The sequence below is a fragment of the Thunnus thynnus genome, chromosome 13, assembly GCF_963924715.1.
Source record: "Thunnus thynnus chromosome 13, fThuThy2.1, whole genome shotgun sequence".
Taxonomy (NCBI): domain Eukaryota; kingdom Metazoa; phylum Chordata; class Actinopteri; order Scombriformes; family Scombridae; genus Thunnus; species Thunnus thynnus.
Window position 1 is genome coordinate 14,877,169 of NC_089529.1, and position 22,338 is coordinate 14,899,506.

At 42.3% G+C, this 22,338-nt stretch overlaps 1 protein-coding gene across 1 annotated transcript in view; it reads left to right on the top strand.

The window, feature by feature from the left end:
- The first annotated feature begins 232 nt into the window (after nucleotides 1–232).
- Nucleotides 233–22,338, top strand: part of LOC137195666 (protocadherin-16-like) — an 89,762-nt gene continuing 67,656 nt past the window's right edge. The window contains exons 1-4 of the mRNA XM_067608208.1: nucleotides 233–857; nucleotides 15,316–16,161; nucleotides 16,276–16,473; nucleotides 16,806–17,579. Of these exons, the coding sequence (XP_067464309.1) occupies nucleotides 15,334–16,161; nucleotides 16,276–16,473; nucleotides 16,806–17,579 (1,800 nt within the window). The 5' untranslated portion in view covers nucleotides 233–857; nucleotides 15,316–15,333. The remainder of the gene's footprint in view (nucleotides 858–15,315; nucleotides 16,162–16,275; nucleotides 16,474–16,805; nucleotides 17,580–22,338) is intronic.

The window sequence follows — 22,338 nt, forward strand, 5'->3', positions numbered from 1 at the left end:
CATATGTGCGCTCCTTTGTCTCACCGACTACTTCCACTGAACGGAGCTTGGGGGCACCAAAGTCTGCTCTCCAATCTCCTCTCTCCGCTCACTCCCTACCGTATTCCACAGCCTCCCTCTATTTCGTCCCCCCTTTTGTGTAGCTACCCGAATAAATTAGCAGCCCAAGTCTGTGAGGGGAGGAGGAGGAGGAGGAGGAGGAGGAGGAGGGCATGGAGAAGAGTAGGGGGGCTGGGCCTTGTGGCGGAGGAGTCGGCTTTCAGTCTGTGAGGTGCACGGTCCCCTGAAGCGGCTCCGTCTCAGCAGCACATACACACACACGCACACGCGCGCACACATACACACACACACACACACACACCGTGTCTGAGTGACTGGATGCTGAGAGAGAGAGAGAGAGAGAGAGAGAGAGAGAGAGAGAGAGAGAGAGGGGAGAGAAACGTTTACGATTAGCGATAGACCGGGTAGAGCACTGCAGGGCTACAGACGGCTCCTTTTCTGCAGCAAAAACCCGTAGCCAGCTGATCCAAACGCGCTCACCTGACAAGGGGAACGGAGACGCAAGAATATTCTTCACTGGAGGAGTAACGCAAGATACCGGTCCAGTGGATTAGACTATCTGTGGAATTGGCTCAACTGTCATTTTTTGTGGATATTATGTAAAAAAAAAAAAAAAGAAGAAAAAAAACAAAACAAAAAACAGTCCAGCTGGCCAGCACGGCTCCATTCAAGATTTTGTCCCGGTGGATTGTCTGTAGTTGGGGAATTGGAAACCCGTTTGTATAGGCCTACTAATCAGGTTTTTGGAGAGGATATCCAGAGCGCACATCCAGAGCTGCGGAGTGGGTCAGATGAATGTAAGTGACAGCTCCTTTATTCTCATCCTCTGTGTGCTTATTGATACATCTGATCAGTAAGGGATAAAGGTGCAGAAATAAGCTGGATGGAAGCTTCTGGTGCTCCGTCTAGAGGGGTGCACCCAAGCATCTGCACCTTGCATGCATGAGCTGGTAGCTGGTCAGGCTACTGTGATGTGGGGGGGTGGGGGGGTGGAGGGGGATCAGAGAGACGCGCTACAATAGTAGATCAGTGGATCATGGTGATGCAGCATATTGATTATTGATCTCCATTCACGGCCAAACCAGCTAAACAGCCAGAATGGAAAAAAAGAAATGAGTGGAGACCCCTTTTAAATAACTATATGCTAAACATGAAAGGGATCCATATGAAGGTTATAGTCTAATAGGCCAGAATTGAGGCTTTTTATGTTTTATGGAACAATTTAATAACGGTAAGTCAGTGGTTTCTTCCCCAGGGCTGCCAACTTAGAGCTAATACACTTTGTTTTGGAGGGAGGACAGAACCACTTAATGGGAAACACAATGAAGTGCACATAGTGGGCCAGCATACTTTGGAATATTTCCTGACGAGACCAGTATTAGTGTGACAGTGCAGGGCTGTAGAAAAACTAAAAGATGTGGCTAGTGGAGAGAACACGCAGTACTGCGGTGTACCTTTGAGCAAGGCACTTAGATCATTAGCTACAGCGGGGCCTGCTTTGCTGATGGTGGTGTAGGTTTCCTCTTTCTGGATGATTATAACAGAACCAAAAGATCGCAGAGGGTCTTTCCAAATAGAAAATAGAGACAGTGTAACTCCTTAAACGTACTGAAATCAGGAGTCTAAGAGGATAGTTTTGCTTTACAGCAAATAGATTTGGACACAATTATATTCTATTTCGAACATGAGGTGTATTTATAGTAGCTATTTATGTCTGTATATGTTTACATGGCCAAAAGCTAAAAATGGGCATGTATAAGCACCTAACCACAATAGTTATTCTAGTCATATCTGGTGTCCACTGGCATCCACAGCTCCTGGTTTTCTGCTGTAAGGAGGGATACAGATCTTTGCATTATTACACTATCCACTTACACGGTCCCGTTTGCTCCAGCACGGCAGTATACTGGCCTCAGCCTCTGGTCTGCCTACAACCAGTGAGGGTTTGGTTTCTTGCAGAGTGATTAGGCGTGCAGCAAGACATTTTCTAACAGGAACCATATGGATATCTGTTGGTGCGGCTGCAACCAAGTAGAGCCTATGTTTGTACAAACAACTTATGATTACTTGCATCAGCTGCTTAGAGGAACAGGTTCTCTTTTACAGGAGCAGGACTGGAAAAAAAACCCAAGATACTTTTCACAGTTGTGGCAATTAAGACATTTCTAGGGAGTCTTGGATTAATCCATGAAGTCATCATGAAAAGTTTCAGAGGATAGAATGAGTGGCCTTCCAATTTTGAATGAAGGCTAGGACTTAATGTTTTTTAGGTGCTCACTTTTTCCCTGACCTCCCTGTGAAATATGTTTTTATTCATGTTCTTTTAATTATCAAGGTCTGTGATCCTGAATGTTACTGTTTCCATCACTACTTGTGTTTTTTGTCTATTACAAGCATGTCAAGGCAGAGAGGTCTATTCATTCAGTTCAGTATCAAGTCTTTTTGTGGAGCTTATCAACAAAGTAAACAGTTATTCATTAATTTTATTTTTAAGGGACCATGTACAGTGTTAAACATAGATGTTACCATTTAATGTACTGTACCAGAGTGAGTTTTTAGCTAATTTTCAGCTGCAGTCCCTTCAGCAGGTCACAACTAATACATATAACAACACAAACAGTACAAAGTAAAACACACATACAACACATAATAAAAAGGAACACACAATAGCACATCACATACACCCACATTGTCAACTAGAAGTGATAAATGTAAGCTTGTCAAATTGAAAGCAAAACTGTTTGTGTTCATGAGAATACCATGAGATAAAATGTAGAGTCAGTGGTTACAGAGCTGAGTAGCTTTTAGCAGACTTTTTAAATTTGGTTTTGAAAGTACTGATGGAGCTGCAGCTCTTCATGTTGTCAGGTAGGGTGTTCCACTGAGTTGTAGCTTTCACAGAGAGTGCTGAAAATGGTACAGTACAATCAGTACTTATAGAGAATTTTCTTGAGGATTTTATAGAATTCACTGAATGAAAATACACAGTCACATAACGGAGGAGGTGCCAACCTATTTAAAGTTTTATAAACCAGGAACAAATTTGAATATGATCTAAAATTCTCAAAGTTCAGTAAATTGTATTTTTTTCACTATCTTACAGTGATGATAATACATTGGCTTTCTCTCCAGAGTTTTTAAAGTTTGTGTATATAAGGACTCTAGAGGTTTTACGGCTGTTTCTCCAGCCTGCCCCCAACATGTAATGCAATAGGACATATGGGAAAATATCATAGCATGCATAAATATCTTGCACTTCATGTGGTTGTGTGCAGCTGAATGTGTAGAGGATGATACTGACTCTGCCAGGGTCAGGGGTTTAATTCTCCTCAGGGCTGTGCTCAAAATACATGCACTTCATAGCATCATACATGCAATTCAGCATCTGCTCAGAGACATTAAATTACATTTTTTAGGGGAGACGACTGGATGGCACCTATCATCCTCAAACCCCCATCCCCTTCATTGTATATTGGATTATTTGGGGTGCCTATTGGAGGCATCATGTCATCCCACATGACTTGGCTTCTGCCTCTTGAATCTTGAAGTCTTACGTGTGCAGCAGGGTCCAGTCTGGCATGCAGTCAAATATTTGTAAATCCACGCTTTAAACTTCCATCAATTTGTCAGTTTTCAAGATGAAATGTAATACCACCACAGTCTTTACGGATCTTTTTTGTTTATTATGATGGTATTACTTTAGGGAAAGTACAAGTTGAGGCTTTTATTCTTTTGCAAATTTCAAGCAATTTTGAGAGTTTACTTTAAACTTTGGAGATATACAGTGTAATCAAATTACACATTTGCCACCCACATTGTCATTGAAATCCTGCTTGTACTGTATGCACTGTTGTCCTCTTTGTGGGTCTCATAAAACCCACATAAGAAGAAAAAAAAAATCATTTTAACCCCCCTCTCACCAAATTAAGTGTTAAAAATATGAAATACATAGACACTGCATGTAAAATATTGCATAGAAAACTATAGGGAGTGAAGGCTTTTGTGTAGTATCTGCTTCTGCTCATCAACTCAAATCATGGGGTGACAGAAAACAAAACAAAACAAAACAAAAAAAACCCAGAGAGCATCCTTCCACCCAAATGTTGCAACTCAAACAAAAATTGTATCCCAGATCTGTTTCTTCCTGGGTTTTGTTTTTTATGCATGGGAAGTCAGTGAGTACAAATATCGGAAAGTGACTCAGAGGCTCCTTCTCCCACTTTCTGCTTGTCTCTCTCTATCTCTCTCTCTCTCTATCTCTCTCTCACACACACACGCAAGGATACACACAACATACATTCCCCCACAAGCCTAATCTTACCTCACTCAATTATGTGCCTAACTGTAACCTGTACCCCAGCCCAACACCAAATCCTAACTCTTAACATCAAATCCTATAAATGCTAAATTAGCTCCTTTTAAAAACAGGGAGAGGCAAAATAACCATTTGTCCTCACGACTATAGAAATACATCACACACACACACACTTACCATGGTGTTGAATGGGCAGCAGATGACAGCCAACAAAAAACTGAAGTAACATAAATAAGATTGTTTTCCTCTTCCCTGGCTCCACAAGTAGCTAGTGGAAATATTTACTCTCCGTCTTTCACTCACTACACGCTGATGATGCTCGGGGTCTGTGTTGGTGTTTTTATTTACCCGCTTAGACATAACATAAACCAAAAGACTCAATATTTAGATGATATCATGTAATTTCAGTTTATCAGGCAGCATGTGAACTGTAACCAGCGTTAAGCTGCAGTATTGCGTGAGGAAAGAGCTTTGGTTTCCTGGAAAGTCGCTTCTCTTTGCATCATCCATCCACGAGAAGACAGGGCAGTTATTAATAGTTTTACTAGTAGAGTCAGAAAATAAGATTCCCATTGATAAGGAATCTCCTTTTGCTTATTGCTCTACATTTCATTAACTTAACCCCCCGGGGGGACCTCTTGGTTGCCATGGCAGCTACGATCACTAAGTCTGCCATCTTGCTGTGATTATAATCGTGAAATTCAATTACACCATTGCACAATTTGAGTTGTGTGTGTGTGTGCTTAAGTGTAGGGAAAGTGGTATCGCAGTGATGTTAAAATCCAGCTGTTTCAGTGTCATGACTGCATTACACTGGTTTAAAACTATGTAGCAGAACTTTCAGTATAGTGGTGCATTGGTGGAAATGTTTCAGTAAGTATGAGAAAAAAACGTGCACCAAGTTGTAATTTCATCATTTTTATTTTAGCTGACCACCCACAGAAAATGAATTCCCAGTTTCCAAGCAGTTACCACTCTGTTAACTCCTCATTCTTGTTGCTACAATTTGGGAGATAATTTTTATGAAATATGAGGTTCTACTGACTAATATTTTGCAGGTTGAAGCACTCAAGGTGGAACTTTTTTGGGAATCTAAAAAAATCATAATGGGTGGTTGTAGAAAAGGATTGTATCTTAAATAAAGTCTAGCACAGTAAATCAAACCCTGATACATAATCGCACACAGTCATTCCTCATCTCTGCGCAGAGATTTCATTGAGGTCAGCCGTCTTCTGTGCTATTGGAGAAAAAGGTACCGGCATTGTACTTTTTACAGCTCGGACTGAAGCAGTTTTTGTGAGAGTGTATTGTATTCTTTGCCCCCCGAAGACCCCACCTTCCTCCATGCAGTATGAAGACCTGTCTATCTGCTGCTCTGGAGAAGATATTAATGTATGACTGAGTCAGCCAATCAAAGGAAATGACTGGACTCTCCTGTCAAAAGTGGAGTGATTGACTAGCTGGAGCTTTGAGACGGTGCAATTCCATTTTTGTTTGTTCTGAGGCCCAGTTCTGAAGTAACTGCCTTTATCGTTATTCATGGTCTTTGTCCAGGCAGTAGGGCTCAATCAGGTCAACTGAATAGGAAAGACTACAGGCACTGGCCAAATTATTAAAAAAAAAACATGTTTCCGCCGCAGGACAGTAGGTGCCGTCCGCAAAGCTGTAGGAAGTCTGATTTTGATTTTGAACTAGCTCAGCTGCCCTTTAAAAATACCAAGTTTCAAATGTCATGATTTGCTACAGTGCAATTTTCAAATTTGACAACAAACGTTGATCCAAACTGGCCAGCGTAGCCAGGCCAGTCTGTAGCTGGCTCGTGTTTAGGATCTGGGATAATGACTGCTGGGAATTGGTTGTTATATTCCTGGAGGAAGCTGCAGATGGAAGTCCTCTAAATCCCGGTGTTGTCTCGAGTTTCCCCGTCCTGCGTTTCACCGCCGTGGGTTGGACCTGTGACACTGGCTCCCGAGTGCCAAAGTGTGCCTACACCGTTGGAACTCTGGGTTTCTTGTTATGGCAGAAAACGAATGGAAGAAGTGTCTCCGTTTCCGTGCACGCACGTGGGCAAGCAAGTGTGTGGCCTTAAGATATACATGTGAGGGTGATAGAGATATCTAGAGATATATTTCATTAAATGATTAATCATCAGTCAATAAAATGCCAAAAACTAGTGAAAAATACTCCTCATAACTTCCCAAATCTTCGTTTGGTGCGACCAACTGTCCAAAGCCCAATTACAAGCGTATAAAACACAGCAAATCTTCACATTTGACACACGAGAACCAACAGATGTTTGGCATATCTGCTTGAGGGGACGACTGGTGCAGGCATATATAGAGTAGAGTATACTGTATGCACACATGTGTCCGAATAAGGTGATGTATTAATTTTATCAGTAACATGAAGAGATAAATGTGGGAATGGTTCTGAGCAAAGATGAATGAAATGTGGTAACTGCTGCCCATCTGGGTGCTTGATGGATGAGAAGTGTCTAAGCTGTGAGGCAAGCCGACTGAGTAGAGACAGGAAGAGAGAGCCTGTCTGTGTAGTGTCTCATGTGTTTTTAATGAAGTAAGTGAGATGATCTGAGCTTCTGGTAACTTCAAACACTCGCAGCGAGCTGAGAGCTGCATGTAGGGCAGCACAGCTCAGGTGGTGCAACGTGTTATGCAAGTTAAGGGATTCAGAGACTGGATATGTGTGGGTGGTGATGGGGGGGGTTTGGCTTGAAAAAAGTTCTTTTTTCGTTTCTTGATATCTTTGATATCTTAGAAATTGAAAGGAGTAACCTAAAAGAATATCAAAGATGTCACTCTGTGTTGTTTTCAATTGCTGTTTCTGTCTGAGAATCAAGGCACCACTGATCAATTCATACTCATCCATCACATATCTGGCTTTTTATCAGGATTTCTCTTTTGATCATTATTAACCAATCAGCACTGATGGCTGTTTAACACCGCTGAGCAAATTAAAACAAAGACAGACAGACTTAATTCCCCAGGCTTACCGCAAGAAATATAACGGCGTAACACGATACAAAGGCATTCTCTTGCTGAACAGCTGTCGCCGCGCCACTAACCAGGGAGTAGATTCGGAATTTAATAACTAATAAGCCAAGGCACTCTTCCATATTGTGAGTGAGAGATGTATAATTACAGATTTAGATACTTTCCCAGATCTACCAGCCTTAGAAGAATAACCAAAGTCCCAGTCTCTCCCAGTGAAATAATACCCATAATGCTTCTCTTAGGAAGATACTATACTGACCCATTTTGATGGAAAAGTCTTCAGCAAATAATTTTATCACTTTTATTAATATTTATGTGTTTTCTTAAACAATAACATGATGTGGTATGACTTTGTGCTTTATTATTTCATTGGTTGGGATGCCCAAAGCAATTAAAAATGTGTGCTCGCCTGTGTGTGTGTGTGTGTGTGTGTGTGTTTAAATTACAAAATGGATCTTTGGTTTCCCTTCTCCGGACTGTGTTTTGGCTATCAGCTGAGTGTTTTGTCTTTGTACTTTTCCTCTGTTAGTTCATTAATGAATGCTGTGATTCTTCTGATGTGATGTTGTGTGTGTTGTGTAGTCATCACACTGTGGGGACAAATGTCTGTTTATACTGCCAATGTGGGGACTCACTTGCCATATGGTTAGAAAGAAATCAGTCCCCACAAAGTTAAACATTGATTTAAAAGTTTTTTAGGCTGAGACTTGGTGAGGGTTGGGGTTAAGCATTTAAGGTTAAGGTAGCCCTCCTGGGAGTTGATGTAAGTCAATACACTGTTCTTACAAGTGTGTGTTGGTATCAGCGCTACACAATCATCCACAGAAATCCAACAAGTCATTTGGTAAATATTGCAATTGAAATCTTAATTGCAGTATAATCAACTCTAGAGTGGAATGTGATTATTGCATTTATCATGATTCAAGCACCAGGCATACACCGCAGCACACACTCACACATGCACATTGTCTAATAATACCACTATTAGCAAAATCCTGCAAAAAAAACAACCGATAGATAAGCATATCCATGTGTGTGTGCGATGCATACCGCACGTTGTAGCACAATGTGAAGCCAAATGGAGCTATTAAGTGCCTGTTTGTACGTTTTAGTACCTTCCACATTCAACACCGATAAGAATATTTCCTGATGTTTAATTACTTCCAGTCAATGTTCTGTTTTTCACTACAGATGATTGAAATGGTGTTATTTCACAGATTGATCTCAAAAGTTATAAGGGTATTTATCTCAGTTTCACTAGCAAGGTAATAATGTTTGACAGAGAGTCATGGACATGGTTCAGCTCGTCAGCTCGCCCGTATGGGATGTTAAACATGTTCTGATGGGGAGGGGTGATGAGTGATGGTAGATGGCAGCTGCAGCTTCACCTTCAGGGACATCTCTGCACACCATCCTTTTTTGTTTTTTTGGCTCAGTTCTTCTACTTTTTGTTTTGTTTTATCATCTCACTCTTTCTTGCCCTTGTGTGTTTTGAATTTCTCCCCTCTCTTTCCTTATCTATCTAGATTTATTTTAAAGGCACAAAGGCACACACACATAGCAAACACACAAAACTCACAGCGCATTCACTTTGCAGCATGACCTTGCAGGTTAAGAGGTTAGTGAATCACCTCTCGCTGTCTTTCCACTTGCTCTGCTGCTTCACTGATGGTTCAAAGGGTACGTTATTTATGTGTGTGCATGTGGGTCTGTGTACATGTCTGTGTGTGTGTGTGTGTGTGTCAGCGCTCACTCAGACTGAGTTTTACTTACTCGTGTTTCTGCCTCTGACACAATGCCAGTATTTTTGGGGGGAAATCCAGGATCAAACTTTTCGTCCTCATCCCTCATCTCTCTCACTGTATCATTCTTTTTCTCCTTCTGGCTTGTCGGGCAGTAGAATCTAGGACGTTTTGTCACAGGGGACCTTGTGCAGTTTGTAAGTGTGTCTTACTGTGTTCTAGCTTGCCAGCCTTTGTTTGAATAAATAAACAAATCTTGAGTCATCACACCAACTTTGAATTGTCATGCTGCTGCTGCTGCTGCAACAACAGAGATCTTCAGCAGTTGTTTTTCCCCCAGTTAATATCCCCATGGAGTCGAGTAGGAATGTTAGTGGAGAGAAGAACAATTCAAATGCAACATACATATCTTAAAGTTCTCTTTCAGCCGTATGGTGAATTGAGAATGATTTAAAACCTTGTAATAGTGCCACAGAACAGATTAGTCAAATATAGTGCATAGGTTTATACTTACCACTTACCTTACGCACTTCTTTTTATTTTTACTGTTGATGGTTTTCTTACATATTAAGACTAAAAATTTACTATTTCTATTAAATAATAACGTAAATAGCACTGACCCAGAAATGAGGGCACAATGCACATCCAGGCTTGGCCTTTTATGGCGTAAAGTAAAGCAAAACTTTTAAAAAACAATTCAGAAGTTAAACCTAATTTTCCTCGCATCGTTTCACATCCAAATGAGAGTATGAAGCCAAACTATGAAGAATTATCTCACTTTCCAAATACTTTCGGATTGGAACAAAAATTCCTTGATCAAAGCTGGTGTCTTCTATTTTATTCTTTTCTATACTACTCTTCAGCAGAACAAAGATTGAAAACAAACTTGATCCTCAATCTCTCGGCCGCAGTACGGCTCCTGGCACAGATGCGCTCTCTCACTGTGAACTGACTTGTCTTCGTAATGACGTGCCTCCCCTCCCCCCCTCACCCTCTGCAGCCTCAATGATGTCACTGACATCGACATTTATGTAGGAAATAAGTAATAAAATAAAACTCCAGAGCGACATTTCATGGACAGGATTAAAAACAAGGGCCTTCTCAGACTTGAGGTAAACTAAGAAAAATGTTACAGCTTGGTCTCTATCTACAGTGAAATGCCAAAGTTTGTAAACACTGACATAGAACAAGAAAAAATAAGATAGAAATCAAAAGATGTACTGTAAGAAATGATCAGATTTGAAAAACAATGTATTAAAAGACACGTGATGATAGATCAACTGGATGAGATTTGAACTTCAGGTCAGCTTTACCAACTTCTCTTTCACCTTCCCTTTTTTACAATATTTATTTGTGGCTGGATTAATTGTCACTCTGTATCAGATCAACACAACTGAGCTACAGGGAAGAGTAGCCAAGGAATTGACTCTCACTTCATCATAATTAATTCAAACTTACTCACATAGATTCAACCAGTCTTATAGGTTCGCTTTTACAGGTTGTGAGAGCTTTTATGGCTGCAGGCTTCCCTCCAGTGAGATAACCCAGTTGTGCGACATGGTCATGAACACTCTCAGCGCGTAGTAGTATTAATATTGATTGTGCTTTGGTACAGCATGTGCATGTATATTTCAGTGTGTGTGTAACTGTCCAGACTGTGGTCATCTGGCTGTCTGAGAGCTGTAATACTTTAGAATCACCGGATCGAGGTCGATTCCTTTTTAATTGAGTCGCCTATGGAAATAAATTGAAACTGATATCCTCTTTCAGTATGGACTCTTAAATAGGCGAAAAAGTAAAAGGGGATCTGAGGGAACATGTGTATGTGCATAAATGGTGACTCAAATACACATACACACACACACACACACATGCTCACAGTACTAGTGACAGCTGGGGTTGGAAACGGGACGTCTATGTTCAGAGATCCGGGGAAAGGGAACTCAAAGGGAGACAGGGGTCATAGTTGTCATCCCCCTAAACACACACACAACCCAAACGACATGAAAACTGAGATGCAAAGCATTCCTCCATCCTCTACCCCCCCCCACCACGCCAGACTCTCCGCCCTCCCTCCCTCCCTCCCTCTTCTCACAAAGCTTTTTTACCACTGTAGACCGCTGCAGCCTGTTTCACCACAACCTGGCCTAACCTTTCATTCTCTGTGATTTAAAGATTTGATGTTGTTCCAGCCACCCTGTAATTGTACACTTGCTGAAAAAGAAAACCTTTTACACCTCAAATACAACAATCCAGTATCTTAACACCACATAGTGCGTGACATGGGTTGCATGAAAGCTGTTGCAAGATGTGAAGACTCCCATAAATATGACTTTATTATGACTTTTTTGAGTATGCAACATGAAGGTTGTATCCAGTGTCTTGCTTCATTTTGACAGTGTTTCCATATTTTCTTTCCCCTGTCTGACCTTACTGTCAATCACAGGGTCTGGCCAATGTTTGTTCTGGGTGACACAGAAGCAGTTACAGTTGCTGGAAGTGTCTTCAGGCAATTCCAGACCTCTTAACCGCTGAGGATGCAACCAGCATATCCATGTGCTGTTCCATCAAAGCACAGGTTGCACTAGAGGCGGTCTGGAGTGGCCATTTTTTACTTCGAACTTTGTGACTTTGAGCCCTGTTTAGCTTGGCCACGGGTAGCGATGGCGTGCCCAACTAGATCTGCTAAATCCATTAGAGGGGATGGACGGAGGGATGGAGGAGGGGTGGCCGTGGGAGGGATAGGGAGATATAGAGGCCTGTTTGGAATTGGCACTGCATGAGGAAAAGCTATTCCTCACAACTGAGATAAACACTCTCACACACATCCTCATACACATACTGTACTGCTTCAAACAGTCACATCCTATAGAAAACACTGGTTTTCTATTATATGGTAACAGCACTTAAGAGTGGAGGCCCATGTATTTGAGGCTTTGAGGCTTGTGCACAGCAAAGGCAGATTATGGGGGTGCAATGCCAGATATAATGTGGCTGAGACTGCATGGAGCCCTCCGGGTCTGCCCTGCCTGTCAATGTGGTCGCACAGAGATGATGTCACTGCTCGCCTGCACACATGTTCTGCAGGCATGCAAAAACACAGACATGGAATCAACCAGGCAGACAAAGTTGTTGTTTGCTGTATTTTACATATTTTATGAACAATTTTTGAATTTTAGATGAATTTAGAGAGATTCCTGATTCTCAGGAACTACTAGAAACATAGTTTATCATAATTGCTAGAATGTTTTAAAGAGAGCCACTAGAGGGAGTGAATCAGGTGGTTGTCTTTTACTCAACTGGCCATCTGTTAAAGCCAGTATCCTTTCAGCATGAGCTATATTTTAGCCCTTGCTCTCCCCATTCCTCATCAGCCTATGTTTTCCAGGGTAAACACGAGTGTATTAGAGTGCACGTCAAAGGGGAGATGATGTCATGGGCCGACCGCTCATTAACTGTGACAGATTGCAGCCGTGCGATCTGTTCATCAATATAACCTTTCACTGACGCTAAACTGAAGCAATGAGGGAGAGAGGACGTAAAAAGACACAAATAGTGAACGAACTCATGCACATTTTGGACATCCAAACCCTTTCTGACTGTATATTTCAATCACAAGTTTCTCCTACACAGTTCAGTGGTCCCCAAAGACAATAAGGCCAGCAAGCCAAAGCAAACTGTAATCACTCCTCAAAATGTAACTTTTTTCAATTGTGTCTTGGATCCACTCTTTCCATCTGTCTGCTTTGTTCTTCTTCTGTTTCTCCCTCATGTTCTCAATGGTTGCATTATGGTACTGGGGGTTCATTTCGTCAGAGTGGCGTCTCCAAAGACCTGAGCTCTCGCTCTGCGTTTCCCTCTGAGCAGTAGAAGGGCTTCTTTTCATCATCACACCCCTAATTGTCTCACAGACTTCTCCTTTCAACTTCCCACTGTTCCTCTTTTGCTCAGTCTCATAGACACAAACACCCACAAACACAAACAAAACAAAAGAAGGGTGTGTACTGAATGCAGACTGTGCTCAGTCTTAGCTCGGCTTCCCCCTTTGTGTAGGAGTGCAGCAACTGTCCAGGGCGGCCGTCTGGACCAGATGTAGAGGTCAGTGACCATACCAGAGGGGCCAGTATCAGTGTCCCTCTCCATGTCCCAGTGGAGCTATAGACTTTATTAATCTCTCCTCCTCAGAGGCCTCATAAACTACTGCAGGAGGTCAGGGTCAGTAGGAAGTCTGCTGGGATGGATGATTGCAAAACGATTCATTAGATGTGAAATCATGTTTCTTATTTGCTTTATGAGTTGTGTACACTCTAAAAAGTCTTCCAGGAGCCTTAAAAATCTAAAATAACATTTGCTTAATAGAATGAAAGTCACGTCATTTGAATAATGATTTGTGTTACTCAGCCTGAAAGAGGAAAGTCAGTCTATCGTCTTTTTGTATGTGTGATTATGAATGCTTCAATTCAATGTATCTGCAAATACTGTATAATGTATCAGCCGGCAGCAGGCTGGCTTTCTCTCTAGAGGTGAAAGACATTCCTTAAGTTAACTGTCCAGATTATACATGCACTGTGGGAGTGATTGTCTGGGTGAATATGGCTGGCCAGCAAGGGCCAACACCCTCCACTGACAGCTAACCTCCTGTCTGCTACTGGCTCCTTGCCTGCATCACACATTTATAGTTTTGATATTTTGTTTAAAATATTAGCGAATAGTGGCAGGACTCATTCACATTCCAGAGAGTTTAGGTATTACTGTTGTGATCAGTGAAGGAGATTGTTGTAAAGCAGCATCTCTCTGGTCGCAAACTGTGATGAATGAGTTATGTCAGGCCTGGATGGTTCTGCTCATTGCAGGATGTTTTGAAGAGTTATACGCTCAATAAATCTTCCCATATAAATACGAGAGGGATATGCATAAACAGTTGCTCTCATTTTGAACATAATGTAAATATTTGTAGACCTCATCAAGGGGTAAAATGTGCATCTATCTCGTGAGAGTTTAGAGAGGCCATACAAGTTTGCCAGAGCAGTTACGAGTGTATTTCCAAAAATTTTATGGTAGTGTGCGAAAGTATGTGTGTCAAACCTGGGTTAAATACCATTTGCAAATAATTATTGGTGTTTGTTTTGACTTGCTTGAAGTACCAGATGGTGGGGTTTGCTGCAGGATAACTCAGACAGTGTCAGGTGAGCTTTACATTGCCTTTTAAAGTCTTGTGATTGCCTTTCTTGCAATCAATGTGCCATCTGATGAGGCACATCCACCCCTCTGGCAGAGCAAGCAGGTTAAAGCAAACATAAACAGTTTTTAGCAAAAAGCGTTTGACCCTGACTTGGCATGACTTTGTTCATAGTAACAGCATGTGTATCTGTTCATGATTAGATGGAGTCTATGACTGATAAGATTGATTTAGCATTAGCGTGAGGAGGATATACATGAGGAGGATATCTTTATGGATTTGTGCATGATTTAGAGTTTGGGGAACATAAAGGCTCAGCTTACAGTCTTAAATGACTGCTTTTCCCCATAAAGGTCTTGCTGAAGCAGCTATAGACTTACTTTCCCATGCATTCCATGTGTTTGTGCTCGTGTGTAAGCATTTGCTATCATGATCTGTGTTGGATGTAAAAATCTTACAAAGGATCTTGTTGCCCATTTCGGTGTCTTTAATGTGTTTTCCCTTGGGATTTCAGTGTGTGACCACTCTGAAAACTTTAAAATGTTCTCACCCAGTGAATAAAATTTGTTATCCTTCAGATAAATATAGTTTATGATTCTGTCCTCAGTGTGGTTCAAGCCTATGTGGATCCTGGACAGATTCAGACTTCCATTTTCATGCTCTTTCAAATCTTCCTTGATCCAGCTGAAGAGTTCTTTCCAAAATGTTTCATTTTATGGGGAAAAAAAGTTGAAATTCATCAGGCAGTGTCCTTAATACAGGTTCTGGCTTGTAAAAGTGTTAGCACATTGTCATGCAAGGATTTAAGATACATACTCCACTTTGAAAAAAAGAATTTGTTTTCATTTTGTGCTAAGAGAGTAAGTGAACTTCAAGATGTTTTAAAATAGAGAATGAAAAAAAGATGTTTAATTGCTCTATTCACATATTGTGATATATATCTGCACTTGTAGAAATAAGTCTTTCCTCTGGCTGATTTTTCTCTTTCTCTCTCTTTCTTTCTCCAAGGTGTAGCAGAATACAGCCATGCCGATAACAAGTAAAGGGTCAAGACGGAGGGCCTGGGTTGGCGGACCCTCTTTGTGCTCAAGTCTTTGGCGGTGGAAGCAACTTTTTTATTTGTCCATCATCCTTGTTCTTGTTCAGTCTACAACTGTCTTTGGAGCACTGGAACTGCAGCTGGATGAAGAGCAGCCTGCTGGGACCATTGTTGGTGACATTAGTGCTGGGTTACCGTCTGGTGAAACTTCAAGTCTTTACTTTATCTCAGACCATGAGGGCAAAGGCGTTGGCAGCGATCTCAACATTGATGAGACCACGGGCATCATTACCACTGCACGCCGTCTGGACCGTGAGGAGAGGGACCATTATAACTTCATCGCTGTGACAATGACGGGAGTCACTATTGAAGTGTCAATCACCGTCAACGACATCAACGACCATGCACCTGTGTTCCCCAAAAAGAAAGCTGTTCTTAAGATTCCTGAGCACACAGCTGTGGGGACGAGGTTTTCCCTGGAGCCTGCAACTGATGCAGACAAGGACCAGCTGACCACCCAAGGCTACGCTATTCGAGAGGGCAATGTAGGCCAGGCATTCCGACTGGAGACCAAGAGAGCTGCAAACAAGGTGCTATATCTGGACCTGGTTGTCAATGGATTGCTGGACAGGGAGAAACGTTCGTTGTACACCCTAGTCGTGGAGGCCTTCGATGGGGGCTCACCCAGAAGGATGGGATCCATGACCCTGGAAGTGACTGTGACCGACATCAACGATCATGCACCAGTCTTCAACCAGAGCAGATACCATGCAATTATTTCTGAAAGTCTCCCACAAGGAAGCAGCATCCTACAGGTTAGCTCAAGTGTTCTCACTGTTCTGCTTTCGTTCATGCTTCTATCGATGTCTGTAAATTACTAGTCACAAGGGAAACTTCCATTTCAGTATGTCATTTTCTCATCTTTGCAGGTATTTGCAACAGATGAGGATGAGGGCGATAATGGTCTGGTGCTTTATGAAATCAACCGGCGTCAGAGTGACCCTGACCGATACTTCGTCATGGATATCAAGTCAGGGGTCATCACTCTTAATAGACCCCTGGACTATGAGCATAAAAGGGTCCATGAACTGGTGGTTCAGGCCAAGGATAATGCCAGCCACCCAGAGGTAATATGCAACAATGGCTTGGTTTGAATAGATTTTCACCTGTATTTTATGTCATAACCTTAACCCCCAAATTATGTTTCCTGCTGCTATAGGGCACTGATGTGTACCGTATGCATGGTCATCTTGCAGCACTGACAGCTCAGAAAATAATTCTAGTAATAGTCAAGAGAAAAAAGGAGAAAGTGCAAATAAAATGCAGATAGTATGTTTTTTCTGTAGTGTAATAAAACACACAGTGAAAATAATGATCCCAAGTGGTCCTCTACTATAATATGACACAAAAGGATTTGAGCATGGAATACCACGAATCATGCACTGTTATCTTTTCCCAGGTGACCAACGCATTTGTGACGATCCATGTCCGTGACTACAATGACAACCAGCCCACCATGACCATCATCTTCCTCAGTGAGGACGGTTCTCCGAGGATATCAGAAGGAGCCCAACCAGGCCAGTATGTAGCTCGGATATCTGTCACCGACCCAGACTATGGAGAGTATGCCAACGTGAATGTGTCCCTTGAGGGGGGTGATGGGAAATTTGCTCTTACAACCAAGGACAGCATCATCTACCTAATATATGTAGACCAAGTCTTGGACAGAGAGGAGCGGGATTCGTATGACCTCAGGGTGATGGCCACAGACTCTGGCACGCCTCCCCTCAGGGCGGAGTCATCTTTCACTATCCAGGTAACTGATGTCAATGACAACCCCCCTTTGTTTGACCAGCAGGCCTACAGACAAACCATTCCTGAGGTTGTCTATCCTGGCTCCTTTGTTCTCCAAGTTACTGCCAGGGACAAGGACCAGGGCCCCAATGGGGATGTCCGATATAGCCTCCTCAAGGGCAAAAACTCTCACTCTGATTGGTTTTCCATTGACCCGGTCACAGGGATCATTACCACAGCGACTGCTCTGGATTTCGAATCAGAGCCGGCACCCAGCGTGACTGTTGTTGCGACGGATAGTGGCCGCCCGCCACTGTCATCTACGGCAAAGGTGGACATTGTGCTGCAGGATGTTAATGATAACACACCTGTGTTCTCCAGCAACATCTACAATGCCTCCATCAAGGAGAATACCCCAGCTGGGACCTGCTTCTTAGAGGTAAGAGAAACCCTGAAGAAGAAAATCTTCATTCCAGCCCCCTACCTCCTCTTTCCGTCTCAGTCTTCTTTTACCCTTCTGTCTTCTCCATCTCCATACTATTCTTCTTTATTTTGTAGGGGAACTGCCGTTTTTAATTCTCATGGTACTCAATCTTGCAGCGTGTTGGCCACAACACTATTGTCCTACTTATGCAGCCAAAACCAAGTACTCACTGTCTCCCTTGTCCTCTCATCTCTTTATTCACTCTCTCTTTTCACTCGCACCCTCCCCTTAAGCCCTCTCTGATTACTCCCCTGGCAAAAGCCTGATTTATAGATCAATATAAATGAGTCTGGAAATCAAAGTCGTGTATGAAGTGAAAAGCAGTCTTCTTTCAGAGAACGATAGTGTACTTGAAAGCACTGACATGTTGTGATGTGATTCATAAAAAGTGGGCTATGAGAAGAGAAGCGCAGCTATTCAGTGTGTTCATTTAGAAGGTGAAGATTTATAAAGGAAAGAGAAAAAAGAAACAGAGAAAGACAGGGAGGGAGACTTCACCTGCATTCCTGAAGCTACTGTGAGGAGATTTACTCGGTGCTGGTGTATGTCCTCTCTCTCACCTCAAAGGGTTGCCATGGTAACCAAGCCAGCAGTGTAGGGTGAGCCCCTGGTATCGGTACACTATCTCACAGCAGCTTGGTTGTCTTGCTTTTATCTCAATTCCAGCAGCTCTCATGTATAAGGAGGACCTCTCCTGAGAAATGAAAAAGGATGACTGGCTGTTTGTCTTCCAGTAAGGTCTTAACTTGGCATCATGCACCGTTTAGACCAACTGTTTTTACAGGTTGGTTTTTACCCCTCTGCCATGAAGCGGATGAGGAGAAAAAAAGAAGAGTTTCTGTTTCTCAACATTTTTAAGAAAGCTTTCTGTCTGAACTTAAAAGTACAGCGGTCCTAATAAAAGGCCGTGGACCCAAATACACATACCAATTGAACTGGAACTAGATAAATAGTTGAATTTCAAATTCTTGCAGGTTCCTTTAACATGTATTTGGATAAGATGGCCGGTTGGTATTCTGTGGGGACTGGCGTATGGGCCTGATCCTGAAGGAAGACGGGAAGTAAGGGAATGTAATGAAGACGAGTGAAAAGTGAGATGCAAATGAAATTAAAAGGAGAAAGAGAGACGGACTGAGCTCGTGGATAAAAGTGAAAAGAAAGAAGAAATGTTTATACATACAACCTTAACATGATTAATTTCTTAAGTGTCTTTACAATCATAGATACCGCCTGTCCATTGCTGATTTATTGAACCCTGTAATTTGCTCTAAATTAGGCTGCTCTGTTGAATTATTATATCCCTCAACCAACGAAATTAACCCCCTGGACCTCGATTCCAGTTGTTGCAACAGTTGTAATCAACTGCTAGTCGTTTTCTAATCCTAGCCGGCAGTTATTCTGGCACTACGTACAGGCATAATCCCATGCCAGACATCACGGGTGGTTTTGCAGTATGCCAGAGTGAGTGAATAAGGCTTGATTTGCTCATTCCGGCACGTTCCTCAAGGCCTGCTCAGACCGAGCCAAGATTCTCCAGGCGAGCGTCTCTCCCCACAGGGGCTGCGATTTGCAGGATAATGGTAGTTGGAGTAAACTTTTTTTCTGGGCCAATGGAATATGTGGCCACTTGGGTAGGACACACACACAAATGATGTTAGACCTGACATCATAGTCTAATGAATGTCTTTGCAGATTTGTTCTGTATTTTCTCCATTTGCCTGCCAATTAGCTGTCAAGATTGTGGGCCATTTTGTATTCCACTCGCTCAGGATAGTGACAAAGTGAAGCATTAGGTCAGCTGGTCCAGTAGGCCTCGTTTACATTTTTGTGTGATGTTATTTGGCGTTCGGGTTGAGAGATTTCGTCACGTTCCAGAGTCGAGACGACGGCAGAATGTTCTCAGTATTGTACCAATATTTACAATAGATAACAATCACTATTTGGCTTTTGGAATTATTATAGTGGCCTGGCTGACTGATTCAAATTTTGGACACTTTGTGGAAAAATGGGGGGAAATCAGCAAATGTTAAATATCTAAACAAGGAAATATGTTATCAGAAGAAGTGTAGGAAGGAATGGACACACACACACACATAAGGTAAGGGGCGCTTTCTCTCTCTTTTCTGCCAAAACTAGTCTTCCTGGTTTCCTCATTTCCTCCTCTCTCTTTTCATTCTCTCTCATTATCTCCTTACCTTCTTCCCTATTTGCTCTGTTTCTCTCTCTTTATATCTTTTCCATTATGTCCCTTTTGCTTTCTTTTATTCTCCATTCACACACTCACACATATATAAGTGCAGCAATAGTGTGTAGGAAGCTTCTTATCAGTTCAACCACTATAGTAATCTGTAATGTGCTGTTCTGTTTATGTAGCCACGACACAAAGGAGTTATTTATTTCTTGGTTTCCCTGCTTTCCTCTTCCCCTACTTCCTTAAAGTATTTCCCAGGCAGGAGAGCTTATGGTGCCTCTATGTGTATGTGTGTGTGTGTGTGTGTGTGTGTGTGTGTGTGTGTGCATGCACATCCATCTGATTCAGGTTCATATCCTGAGAAGGTAGAGGTCATGAGAAAGGCATCAATTGGGGCTGGTGTTGAAAAGTGACAAGCATTTTTTTTTTTAAGTGGAGCACTTTCATTCCTTAAAAACTTTTATTTGCATGTTACTTGCTGAAATCATCTGATCTGTGTGATGCCTGTTTGAATGAATGTAATGCCACTGTTGTGATGTGGTTACTTTCAGGCTCTTTTTCTTGGGTAAAATCTGTGTTTTTTAGAGTCTTGTGTGGGTTGTGCCTTGCAGAGTTTCTGTCAAATCCAATCACATGCTCACTTCCAGCATGACCTGAACCCTGGGAAGCCACTGCTGATCTCACAAGCAGTGACACTTTTTCTCTTGTTATGACTCAAATGCGGCACCAACAGACATCAATAGATAGCTCCAAGCTGGAAGAAACAAATAAAAATCAGTCCAAATGGAATAAAATAAAAGGGGCCCTATTAAAGGGGAAAATTCGATAGTTAAGATGGTCGAAGAGAAAAAAACAAGATTGAAAACAACACTGAAAGAACCTGTTTGTGGGCACATACAGTCTATGTGTGTGTATATGTGCATGTGCAAGCCTGTATGTCATACATCTGTGTATGTGTACTTGTGAAAACTGTACAAGCCAAGAACTCACTTTCAGCAGGTGATGCATCTCCCCTGTGATGTTCAGCATGTGGTTTCCTGGTCAAGCCTGTTAAACAACACTCAATCACACAGACAGACACACAGATGTGCTCAGCTGGGAGGTGTCCAAAGAGATGGAGAATGCCTTGTACATGAGAACTGCAATATTGGTGGTGCGCAGTTTTGACAACCTTCTTTACAAACAAAAGAAAGAGAGACAGATGTGCTGAAAGTAAAGAAAAAGTAGGTAGAGATACAGTTCAAACACTTCTAAAAGATTTAAGCCCTTCTAGAGGTTCAGTACATTGCACAATATGAAACAGGCCGATGATTTTTGCTGTTTGTTGTGTCAAGTTGTGACAGTATTAAAGGTTTGGAGCGTCAGATGTGCAGATGTCCAGATCTGGAACACATTTTTTGACAGACAGACAGAGTATCTCACATACTGAGCAGACCTTGCGGGCAGCAAGGCGAATAAGAAAAGAAACTCACTCAAGAAAATCTGAGCGTGATGTGAAGGTGACTGAAATAGAGCAAAAACATATAGAGAGGGAGACAGGTTTCTTTTGACAGGTGGAGTTAGTCCTCCAGAACTTCCTGCAAATCCGCTTAAATAAACACAGTATGTCTGTCTGTCAGAGCAATCAGCCCATTTGGTGTGAAGTCTAAAGTCAGGTAGCACATGGCTAAAGTCTGTATAGCTCTATAAGGAAAGACTAATCATATTTAAAAAATACACACATACATGCACACTTAGACTAATTGCATTTGATAAACCCATGGATCCACAGACATGTGGTGACAAGCAGGAAGGTGTTCAGCTTAAGCTTCTTGTAACGCCGGACCAATCTCCTGCTGGTGTCGCGCTAAATACGACCCCTGTGGAAACCCAAGCAAAACCAAACCACAGCTTCCACTTGGAACTTGCACATTCTCCTCCAGCCCAGACTCACAACACACACACTCACAGTTTTTATTAAGCTTGAAAATTTTGGGGGGGGGGATAAAATTTATTGTGCCCTAGATGTCTTTCCTCGTGCTTGTTCTTGTACAGAGGCAGCTGTGCTTTGACACGGCCCTGCTCTGTTGAAACTTCTGTCTTGTGTGTTTTAATTAATCTGTCAGTCTGTTTAATTTGCTAGGATCAATAACCGCATGAAGAAAGGCTGCAGGTCGGCACGATCACTGTCACCACATGCCTCAGTTGCATCTAACAGGTGATCAGCGATGACAAACACTCGGGTTCACACACAAACAGACACAAGCTAGATCGAAGATTCTGCAAATCGTTTCATGCTGTGAACAGCTGGCCCCTGTTCTGACACGCTTACACTCTCTCTCTCTCTCCCCCGTTCTGTATTTCTGTCTCTTACTCCCACTCTCTCTCATCCGCTCACACACTCACATGTCTCAGCTGCCGGCGATGTTGACAGGATGTGTGTGACGAGGGATCAGGATATGTGTCTGCTATGCGAGCTATTCTCATAACATCCATCAACACTTACTGTGGATTCGTCACCTGTTTGCTACTGGAGGCTCAGAT